At 45.3% G+C, this 12,314-nt stretch overlaps 1 protein-coding gene across 8 annotated transcripts in view; it reads left to right on the forward strand.

The window, feature by feature from the left end:
• trim9 (tripartite motif containing 9) overlaps positions 1-12,314 on the forward strand; it is a gene marked incomplete at both ends in the record, with an annotated part of 71,526 nt that overhangs the window by 43,966 nt on the left and 15,246 nt on the right. For 3 of the 8 annotated variants that reach the window (XM_083632586.1, XM_083632587.1, XM_083632588.1), the window contains 3 exons: positions 9,785-9,895; positions 11,164-11,359; positions 12,029-12,174. In XM_083632586.1, coding sequence (XP_083488712.1) covers positions 9,785-9,895; positions 11,164-11,359; positions 12,029-12,174 — 453 coding nt within the window. The remainder of the gene's footprint in view (positions 1-9,784; positions 9,896-11,163; positions 11,360-12,028; positions 12,175-12,314) is intronic. The other 5 variants (XM_083632589.1, XM_083632590.1, XM_083632591.1 and 2 more) reach the window with 2 other exon arrangements.

The raw sequence follows: 12,314 nt of genomic DNA on the forward strand, positions 1-12,314 counted from the left end.
GCAGTGGAAAGAACCTCTCTGAATTTTTTTGCATCTTTTGTCTGGATGCTGTGACTTTGATCCCAAGTCTGTTTCGTTGTAGGTGACACACAACGCAGGTTAAACAGTAGAGATATGAGCTGAAGGTTCCCAGTTGTAGGTGACACACAACGCAGGTTAAACAGTAGAGATATATGAGCTGAAGGTTCCCAGTTGTAGGTGACACACAACACAGGTTAAACAGTAGAGATATATGAGCTGAAGGTTCCCAGTTGTAGGTGACACACAACACAGGTTAAACAGTAGAGATATATGAGCTGAAGGTTCCCAGTTGTAGGTGACACACAACACAGGTTAAACAGTAGAGATATATGAGCTGAAGGTTCCCAGTTGTAGGTGACACACAACGCAGGTTAAACAGTAGAGATATATGAGCTGAAGGTTCCCAGTTGTAGGTGACACACAACACAGGTTAAACAGTAGAGATATATGAGCTGAAGGTTCCCAGTTGTAGGTGACACACAACACAGGTTAAACAGTAGAGATATGAGCTGAAGGTTCCCAGTTGTAGGTGACACACAACACAGGTTAAACAGTAGAGATATATGAGCTGAAGGTTCTCAGTTGTAGGTGACACACAACACAGGTTAAACAGTAGAGATATATGAGCTGAAGGTTCCCAGTTGTAGGTGACACACAACACAGGTTAAACAGTAGAGATATATGAGCTGAAGGTTCTCAGTTGTAGGTGACACACAACACAGGTTAAACAGTAGAGATATATGAGCTGAAGGTTCCCAGTTGTAGGTGACACACAACACAGGTTAAACAGTAGAGATATATGAGCTGAAGGTTCCCAGTTGTAGGTGACACACAACACAGGTTAAACAGTAGAGATATATGAGCTGAAGGTTCCCAGTTGTAGGTGACACACAACACAGGTTAAACAGTAGAGATATGAGCTGAAGGTTCCCAGTTGTAGGTGACACACAACACAGGTTAAACAGTAGAGATATATGAGCTGAAGGTTCCCAGTTGTAGGTGACACACAAAACAGGTTAAACAGTAGAGATATGAGCTGAAGGTTCCCAGTTGTAGGTGACACACAACACAGGTTAAACAGTAGAGATATATGAGCTGAAGGTTCCCAGTTGTAGGTGACACACAACACAGGTTAAACAGTAGAGATATATGAGCTGAAGGTTCCCAGTTGTAGGTGACACACAACACAGGTTAAACAGTAGAGATATATGAGCTGAAGGTTCCCAGTTGTAGGTGACACACAACACAGGTTAAACAGTAGAGATATATGAGCTGAAGGTTCCCAGTTGTAGGTGACACACAACACAGGTTAAACAGTAGAGATATGAGCTGAAGGTTCCCAGTTGTAGGTGACACACAACACAGGTTAAACAGTAGAGATATATGAGCTGAAGGTTCCCAGTTGTAGGTGACACACAAAACAGGTTAAACAGTAGAGATATGAGCTGAAGGTTCCCAGTTGTAGGTGACACACAACACAGGTTAAACAGTAGAGATATGAGCTGAAGGTTCCCAGTTGTAGGTGACACACAACGCAGGTTAAACAGTAGAGATATATGAGCTGAAGGTTCCCAGTTGTAGGTGACACACAACGCAGGTTAAACAGTAGAGATATATGAGCTGAAGGTTCCCAGTTGTAGGTGACACACAACGCAGGTTAAACAGTAGAGATATGAGCTGAATGTTCCCAATTGTAGGTGACACACAACACAGGTTAAACAGTAGAGATATATGAGCTGAAGGTTCCCAGTTGTAGGTGACACACAAAACAGGTTAAAGAGTAGAGATATGAGCTGAAGGTTCCCAGTTGTAGGTGACACACAACACAGGTTAAACAGTAGAGATATGAGCTGAAGGTTCCCAGTTGTAGGTGACACACAACGCAGGTTAAACAGTAGAGATATATGAGCTGAAGGTTCCCAGTTGTAGGTGACACACAAAACAGGTTAAACAGTAGAGATATGAGCTGAAGGTTCCCAGTTGTAGGTGACACACAACACAGGTTAAACAGTAGAGATATGAGCTGAAGGTTCCCAGTTGTAGGTGACACACAACGCAGGTTAAACAGTAGAGATATGAGCTGAAGGTTCCCAGTTGTAGGTGACACACAAAGCAGGTTAAACAGTAGAGATATATGAGCTGAAGGTTCCCAGTTGTAGGTGACACACAACACAGGTTAAACAGTAGAGATATATGAGCTGAAGGTTCCCAGTTGTAGGTGACACACAAAACAGGTTAAACAGTAGAGATATGAGCTGAAGGTTCCCAGTTGTAGGTGACACACAACACAGGTTAAACAGTAGAGATATGAGCTGAAGGTTCCCAGTTGTAGGTGACACACAACGCAGGTTAAACAGTAGAGATATATGAGCTGAAGGTTCCCAGTTGTAGGTGACACACAACGCAGGTTAAACAGTAGAGATATATGAGCTGAAGGTTCCCAGTTGTAGGTGACACACAACGCAGGTTAAACAGTAGAGATATGAGCTGAATGTTCCCAATTGTAGGTGACACACAACACAGGTTAAACAGTAGAGATATATGAGCTGAAGGTTCCCAGTTGTAGGTGACACACAAAACAGGTTAAAGAGTAGAGATATGAGCTGAAGGTTCCCAGTTGTAGGTGACACACAACACAGGTTAAACAGTAGAGATATGAGCTGAAGGTTCCCAGTTGTAGGTGACACACAACGCAGGTTAAACAGTAGAGATATATGAGCTGAAGGTTCCCAGTTGTAGGTGACACACAAAACAGGTTAAACAGTAGAGATATGAGCTGAAGGTTCCCAGTTGTAGGTGACACACAACACAGGTTAAACAGTAGAGATATGAGCTGAAGGTTCCCAGTTGTAGGTGACACACAACGCAGGTTAAACAGTAGAGATATGAGCTGAAGGTTCCCAGTTGTAGGTGACACACAAAGCAGGTTAAACAGTAGAGATATATGAGCTGAAGGTTCCCAGTTGTAGGTGACACACAACACAGGTTAAACAGTAGAGATATGAGCTGAAGGTTCCCAGTTGTAGGTGACACACAACACAGGTTAAGCAGTAGAGATATGAGCTGAAGGTTCCCAGTTGTAGGTGACACACAACACAGGTTAAGCAGTAGAGATATGAGCTGAAGGTTCCCAGTTGTAGGTGACACACAACACAGGTTAAGCAGTAGAGATATGAGCTGAAGGTTCCCAGTTGTAGGTGACACACAACACAGGTTAAGCAGTAGAGATATGAGCTGAAGGTTCCCAGTTGTAGGTGACACACAACACAGGTTAAACAGTAGAGATATGAGCTGAAGGTTCCCAGTTGTAGGTGACACACAACACAGGTTAAGCAGTAGAGATATGAGCTGAAGGTTCCCAATCTTATATTAGGGTCGTCTGCCTGTGCTGCTAAAAAGAGAGGGCTCAGTAGACTGCAGCCACACAACACACTGTGATGCCAGGAGAGTGCTGCAGTGACCTACTCATTACAACACAAACAGATAGGATTGGATGATATTGTAGTCAGTCAAGGCTGACTCAGTGGTTAGCGCTGCTGCCTCACAACAAGAAGGTCCTGGGTTCGAACCCCCGGTCCGTCCCAGGTCCTTTCTGTTTGCATGTGTGGCTTTCCTCCAGGCCCTTGGATTTCCTCCCACCATCAAATACATGTATGTTAGGGTTAATACTCCTGTCAGTGTGTGTGTGTGTGTGTGTGTGTGTGTGTGTGTGTGTGGCACTGGCAATTCTACCTCGAGTTCCAAGGGACGCTGGCACATTTACAGTAATGTTCATTCATGTGCATTGTCCCTCAAATAAATAAATCAATTAAATGAATGGACAATGTTCATGTTTGTGCGCTATGCCTGATTCACTGCAACAACACAGAAGAGACTATCAAGTTGTAGCTAGTAGCAGTAGCAGCTAGCGGGTGGAGTTCGTAATGTCTTTTAATGAGTCTGTGTCTCACGGCGAGAGGATACATTTCTCACCTGGCTCCTGGGATGAAGAAGTTGGCTAACTCATCCTGTGCCAAACAAAGACCACATTACTGTATGTCTCAGCACTCTGAAGGTCTTTTTGGCTATATTGTTTTTTGCTTTCCCTGTCTGGGATAGTTTTAGCCGTGCCATCGTCGGTGTGATGATGTGCTTAATCACCATGACAACCACATTATGTCAGAGAGGAGAGAGGATGAAGTTGGTTTCCCCCGCTGCTGCAGAGACCGTGGCCCAGTTACACAGCCAGCTCTGCCCTCTACCACTGTCCTCCAGTGTCTCTCTCCCTCCCTCTCTCTCTCTCTCTCTCTCTCTCTCTGCGTCTCTATCCACTTCCCCACACGTCACCTGAAGCCATTGAATTCTCTCTGAGGCCATCCCAGGTGAAACTGTCGGCCCCTCCCCCTCCCCGTTGGTAAATTCAGATGAACGAATCGGCCGTGAATCGATTATCAAGAGATAAATCGCCGGCAGCAGCCATCATATCTTTATTCTCCAGCAGATTTCAGGCAAAAGTGACTGGAATACTGAGAGAAACTGCAGAGTGCTCCGTGACTACAAGCTGTCTGGGTCGAGTGGGGAGATAAGATGAGCGGGGGAGACAAGATACTGTCCAAGTTGTTGCAGTGTCTCTGCACCCCCCCCCCCCACAGGGACAGTGAGCGGTGACAGCGGTGTGAAACATGTGGTCCTGCCAGGCCACTGCAGCAGTGTGGACAGTCCAGGCTTGTCACCGCAGAGTTTGGCCCGTAGCCAGGCAAATATAGAGCAAATCATGTGTGCCGGGGTGAGGCCAGTCCACAGGTCTCCCCTCATGTGTGCCGGGGTGAGGCCAGTCCACAGGTCTCCCCTCATGTGTGCCGGGGTGAGGCCAGTCCACAGGTCTCCCCTCATGTGTGCTGGGGTGAGGCCAGTCCACAGGTCTCCCCTCATGTGTGCCGGGGTGAGGTCAGTCCACAGGTCTCCCCTCATGTGTGCTGGGGTGAGGTCAGTCCACAGGTCTCCCCTCATGTGCACCGGGGTGAGGCCAGTCCACAGGTCTCCCCTCATGTGTGCCGGGGTGAAGCCAGTCCACAGGTCTCCCCTCATGTGTGCCAGGGTGAGGTCAGTCCACAGGTCTCCCCTCATGTGTGCCGGGGTGAAGCCAGTCCACAGGTCTCCCCTCATGTGTGCCAGGGTGAGGTCAGTCCACAGGTCTCCCCTCATGTGTGCCGGGGTGAAGCCAGTCCACAGGTCTCCCCTCATGTGTGCTGGGGTGAGGTCAGTCCACAGGTCTCCCCTCATGTGTGCCGGGGTGAGGTCAGTCCACAGGTCTCCCCCCATGTGTGCTGGGGTGAGGTCAGTCCACAGGTCTCCCCTCATGTGTGCCGGGGTGAGGTCAGTCCACAGGTCTCCCCCCATGTGTGCTGGGGTGAGGTCAGTCCACAGGTCTCCCCTCATGTGTGCCAGGGTGAGGTCAGTCCACAGGTCTCCTCTCATGTGTGCTGGGGTGAGGTCAGTCCACAGGTCTCCCCTCATGTGTGCTGGGGTGAGGTCAGTCCACAGGTCTCCCCTCATGTGTGCCGGGGTGAGGTCAGTCCACAGGTCTCCCCTCATGTGTGCTGGGGTGAGGTCAGTCCACAGGTCTCCCCCCGCAGAGCAGTGAAACACGCTCTTCACGCTGACTCCAGGTCTAGATCGATTGCAGCGCTAAAGGGGGAATAATTAGAATACGATTAGTCGCGTCTCTGTGGAAGTCTTCAATGCTTGCTTGATATTATTCTGACTGCAGGAGGTATTGAATCCTCTTAGCGTGTGTATTATCTGGTTCATTCAGGTTCACGCTGCCCAATTAATACAAGTGAACCAGAGCTTGTAAACAAAAGGCATATGGACTCTCACATTTATTGGCCAGAGGTTTGGTAACCTGACGTCACAGATTTTGCCAGTGTGGAGAGTCAAATTGTCTGCCATCTTTACCGTGATTCACCTTCTCTGGTGTTCAGACTCGTTAGGGACACGTGAGGAAAGTGTTGAGCAATATGAGGATCAGAGGAGATTTGCCGTTTGCCCTTGATTGTTTTTGTTCTGCTAGGCTGTCCAGGCATGAGTAACTGCTGGCTATCAGATGTCAGCATCTGTTTCCTTATACACGTCAAACCATGGATTTTGGAGTCATCTCACGCACAGTAATTGCTGGGTAGGTTTACATGCACATTCTCAAGGTGAACAAACTGCACCACAGGTCACCTGGAAACCCAGACCTGCATTTCCAGGCCTCTTGGTTCAGTCTTTTGGTGGCATTCGATGTCGATTGGCCTTGTTCTTCTTCTCACCGGCTCAAACAAACCAAACTAAAGTCAACGCTCCGGAATCTGAATAAAGCTCAGCAGTCATCCTTGATGTAGTGCCCTTAATGTCCTAACTGATTTGCGTTAGCCTACTGAAAAAGGGCTAATGATGATTAGAACATCACTGTGTCAAGGTATGTCGATCATGATGTGTCAGTGTGGCACAGTGCTGGAACACTTGAAGCCACTCTGACAGAAAGCATGATTGAAACATGTGCTTCCCTTGTGTTCTAGTCAAGACTGATTACAACCTGAAAAGGGTCAAGGATTAGAGTGCAATTTGCTGTATCTATCTCCAGATCTTTATGATACACTGCATCAATTTGCTGTATCTATCTCCAGATCTTTATGATACACTGTATCAATTAGCTGTATCTATCTCCAGATCTTTATGATACACTGTATCAATTAGCTGTATCTATCTCCAGATCTTTATGATACACTGTATCAATTAGCTGTATCTATCTCCAGATCTTTATGATACACTGTATCAATCAGCTGTATCTATCTCCAGATCTTTATGATACACTGTATCAATCAGCTGTATCTATCTCCAGATCTTTATGATACACTGTATCAATCAGCTGTATCTATCTCCAGATCTTTATGATACACTGTATCAATTAGCTGTATCTATCTCCAGATCTTTATGATACACTGTATCAATCAGCTGTATCTATCTCCAGATCTTTATGATACACTGTATCAATTAGCTGTATCTATCTCCAGATCTTTATGATACACTGTATCAATTAGCTGTATCTATCTCCAGATCTTTATGATACACTGTATCAATTAGCTGTATCTATCTCCAGATCTTTATGATACACTGTATCAATTAGCTGTATCTATCTCCAGATCTTTATGATACACTGTATCAATTAGCTGTATCTATCTCCAGATCTTTATGATACACTGTATCAATTAGCTGTATCTATCTCCAGATCTTTATGATACACTGTATCATTGGAACAATATCTTTCAATCATCATGAAATCTGCATGTACTTCCTTCATGCTCTAAATAGATTATGGCCCTTCAAATAACTGTGTATGTGTATGAATGCTACATATCAGTCAGACATCATTAATACATCATATGTGGATACTCCCCTCAGGCTCTAGTCCAGATTGCATCTCTGAAAAGGGCAATGATTGGAATACCAGTAGCTTCATCCATAATGGTCTATAACAGACCAGGGCAACTGGCACCCCCGCGAGCGCCCCCTGTGTGCAAAAAAGATTATAGTTTACCTGAACGCAACATACAAGATACCCGCTGAATGAGTGTCCAAATGTTCATGTCATTCTGGCCAATACATATATGTATACTGTAGTACATGTATACTGCATGTATACTGTAGTACATGTATACTGCATGTATACTGTAGTTAGTACATGCATACTGTATGTATACTGTAGTACATGTATACTGCATGTATACTGTAGTACATGTATACTGTAGTACATGTATACTGTAGTGCATGTATACTGTAGTACATGTATACTGCATGTATACTGTAGTACATGTATACTGTAGTACATGTATACTGTAGTGCATGTATACTGTAGTACATGTATACTGCATGTATACTGTAGTACATGTATACTGTAGTACATGTATACTGTAGTGCATGTATACTGTAGTACATGTATACTGCATGTATACTGTAGTACATGTATACTGTAGTACATGTATACTGTAGTGCATGTATACATGTATACTGTACTGCCAGGCTGTAAATGGCTGCAGAAAGGATTCTCCTCTCTCTCCACTCAGCCTTGGAAACCCTTTGGATAGAAGCAGTGAAGTTACTGTTACCTAGCAACCCTCGGTCCAGCACCTCTGCACATTTCAGACTGTTGTTGAGGCTGTGGACATCAGCAGGTCTACAGCGTCAGCCTTGGGAGGGGGAATCTCCCAAATCTAACCTCTGCTTTACCTAAACATCAGCTTGACATAGGCCTGCTTCTGAATGCAATAAGGAGGATGTTTGCTGTCAATATAGAGCTATGTTTCCCTCCACTGTGTTTGTTGTAGGTGATGGATTGCAGGTGCGGTGCTGTTATGGGACAGCATGGCTCACAGTTAGAAGCATCTGGGTTCAATCCTCAGTCCAAGACCTTTCTGTCAAGTTTGTACTGTAGTGCTGAAATGACAGAAAAATTAACAATTATAATTTTGATCATCGATTACTCCTTGTCGTCATGTACTGTATCAAATACCAAGCATTTGCTGCTTACAGCTTCACAAATGCACAGGATTTGTTGATTTCCTCTGTTTCACATAATTAAAATGATAAACAGATAAAAGTTGGCTGCTGTAACTTGATGGGTATTTGTCATTATTTTTGTCATTTTATAGACTATAGAATAGTCAATAGATGAATCGATAACAAAAATAATCATTAGTGGCAGCCTTAGTTTGCATGTTTGCGTTTGAAACAACATGCAAGTCAGGTGGATTGCAGACTCCAAATTCCCCATAAATCAGCGCTAGTGATTTCTCTGTGATCATCTCTGTGATGTACACGGTGTTTACCTGCCTTTCGCTCAATGGATGCTGGATAAGTGTGAAGTGGACATCTTGGAGCAATCTGGCACTAAAGCGCTCGACTCATCCCTCTCTCTGATCCATTCATCTGACCTTTGAGAAACAAGCTGGCACATGCTACCGGCGATGCTGACGAATTTTCAAATTCACACGGCCTGTTTACTTCGACTGACGTCAATAACACAATTGGTTACCGATGTCTGCTAACCGTGGCTCTGGTCCTCTTCCCCCCAATCTGTCCAACTCTCAAGAGTCAAATAAACCAATTTATCAATGCTATAATCCTGCTGCTAATCACAGTATTGGTTTCCCTCCCCTTCACCCATTAACATCCTTGTTTAATCTCCCCCTCTTGTCTTCTTCTCTCCATCCTCAATCTTCTCCTCTTATCTCTTTTCTCATTCTCTCTTTCTTCCTCTCCTCTCCTTCCCTCATCTGTCAACCTTTTCTGCCTCCGTCTCCTTTTCATTTGAACTCCTTTTATGCAGATATCTTGTCCTTTTCAGACTAATGGCCCCAACTAGCAGGCTCTTGCAGGACAGGGTCAGGAGAGTGGGAGGGTCGTCACACTACAGATCCGTTTATGCTGCAAGTCAGTTGTGCTGTGCAGCACTCGATACTGACCATATTCATTATTAAACCATGTTTCTGCATTTCCTTGATGGTCCAGTCTAGAGTGATTCTAGTGCTAGAAATGGGTGAAGATTACAATATGATATGGTTATGTTAATCTGAGCATAGGTTTTTGCATGCTTGATGTATTTGTGTAGGTGTTGAAAAACATGCGTAACTTGATTCCTTCTTCTTCTACCTTCCTCTCCCTTTTACCTCCCTCCATAACCCCCTAAACCCCGACTCCACCCTGGTCTCTCTCCTCTCTGTCTTCTTCACCTGAGTCCCAGGTGGTGCGGGATCAGATCTCCCACTGTACGGTGAAGCTGCGTCAGACCACGGGGCTGATGGAGTATTGTCTGGAGGTCATCAAGGAGAATGACCCCAGCGGGTTCCTGCAGGTCAGAGTCATGAGTCACGTCTCTCCGTTTATGGGTAGCCACAGTAAATCCCCCCAGTTTGCCTCCCCGAGTTAATTCAACTGAACGCGTATGAGTAGGGAGGCAAAATGTCTTCAAAATCAAAGCTGACGCTCACATTGGCAATGTTATGTTTGCTTTTGAGTTTTGTGCTTTTGATATAACTGGCGGAATACCCATCCCGTGCAGTGTATCGAGTGTCCAACCCCTATGCTGCAGGCTGGCCAGCGCAGACAGACATTTCCGCGTCTTGTTTGTTCCCCGGCTCCATAAATGTCGTAAAATTCATCGAAAATAGCTCCCCAACAGATACAAAAACATGAGCATATGTGTTTGATGTACATACAAAGAACTGCCGCAACCGGATTTGTGAAACACGCATTTAAAAAAATCATGATTTCCTTCTCCGTGGAGCTGCAGGTTGCTCCTCTGACAGCTCCTCAACTCACCTCAACAACAGGCAGCCAGACTGCAGAGGCTCCGCCCCCGGCTGATTCGCGCGATGGAGGCTGCGCAGCCATTGTACAGCAAGTTGCACATTTGGCAATTAATCAGCAATTAATCCCTAATTACCGAATAAAAAATCTGGCTCCGTTAGGTCACCCGTATGGGTGCTCTTTACACTTCCTGAAAGATTCAGCCTGATCGCATGCAAAATGGCATAGCTGTGGCCGAGCACAATTCTGCTCACAGACACTTCACACTTTTTAGATAAAGTTGCCTTTACTGTGATGTGAAAAACTGTCATGTGAAAAATAAATAAGACAGTAAAGTGACAGTACTGTAGATGTGTTGCTGGGAGAGAGAAATGTTTTTGACTTTTGACTTTTCCTAATGCAAACTGTTTCCACGGCCCGGCCCTAGCTTATTCATCATCTTGAGTTGAGTCTTAGTGTCTACATCTAGAAAGTGAGCTGGTGTCAGCTAGTCTCCCTCTTGTGTCAGTGCCTCTCCGACACTCTCTGACTGAAGAGCTGAGGAGATGAGGAGCAAACACACTGCCTGTTTAGTGAAATGGAACATTTTGAGTCAAATAAAAATTATTCTGCAAGTATTTTTAGCATAGCAGGTAATGCACCAGGATTATCTTTCTAAAACTACTACTACTGCTACTAAAACTACTAATCATTTTTTCTGTAAAGCACTTTGAGTTGCATTTCTGTTATGAAAGGTGCTATATAAATAAAGTTGATATTAGTTTCAGCTCAGTCTGTTCCCTTTAACGCTGAACGGTCCTGTGCTCCTCCCAGATCTCTGATGCCCTGATCCGGAGGGTCCACATGACGGAGAGCCAGTGGGGGAAGGGGACCCTGACCCCCAGGATGAACAGTGACTTTGACCTCACGCTGGACAGTGGGCCCCTCCTGCAGACTATCCACCAACTGGACTTTGTGCAGATGAAAGGTACAGGCCCGGCCCGGGGAGGTCATGGGTACAAAAATGTCCGTGAGCAAGACGATGAATTCTAATAGAGTACCACAAAAACTGTATCCGTAAAAATCTAGCAGCCTATAGTATGAGCAGGTCTGGTATAGCAGCAGCCTATAGTATGAGCAGGTCTGGTATAGCAGCAGCCTATAGTATGAGCAGGTCTGGTATAGCAGCAGCCTATAGTATGAGTTTTTGTTTGCAGTATAGAGACAGCAGTTTCTGCTCACGCATTGGTTTGTGGAATTCTGTACCTGCTTTATGGTTTCAATTAGATAGGTGATTTATAATATATTCTATGAAATACTCAAATATACTGGCAAAGGTGGGAGGTGTGTGGATATTGGAGGGTGTACAATATGATTATGTACAATATGAATATTCATGAAGTACAAGACATTGATAAATGCGTTAGATAAATATATAAGCGGAATTAATAAATTATAAATCCCACTTATTGAAAAGATCCTCCTGTACTGCAGAGTCGTATCCAGTGGGAGTGTGTGTGCGTGCCTGTGTGCGTGTGTGTGTGTGTGTGTGTGTGTGTGTGTGTGTGTGTGTGTGTGTGTGTGTGTGTGTGTGTGTGTGTGTGTGTGTGTGCGTGCGTGCCTGTGTGTGTGTGTGCGCGTGCGTGCCTTGTGCATATATCTCAGTGGGCTGTAATTTGGCCTGGTTTCCCCTCCTCAGTCCCAGCTGCTCCCATGCTCCAGTTGGAGGAATGCTGCACTCAGAACAACAGCGCCACGTTGTCATGGAAACAGCCACCGCTCTCCACCATCGTGGTGGACGGGTACATCCTGGAGCTGGACGATGGAACCGGGGGCCAGTTCAGGGTAAGTTAGGTTCCCCCTCACTCCAGGTATTCTGCTCCCTGCTTGGGATTTATCGGTCTGCTGTCGAGTCCAACATTATTTTCCCTGGTGGGGGACCCTTGTTAGATTTGCATTTAGATTACATGTACAGACATTCATGT

Source organism: Poromitra crassiceps (assembly GCF_964638095.1).
Source record: "Poromitra crassiceps genome assembly, chromosome: 3".
In the NCBI taxonomy this organism is placed as follows: Eukaryota; Metazoa; Chordata; class Actinopteri; order Beryciformes; family Melamphaidae; genus Poromitra; species Poromitra crassiceps.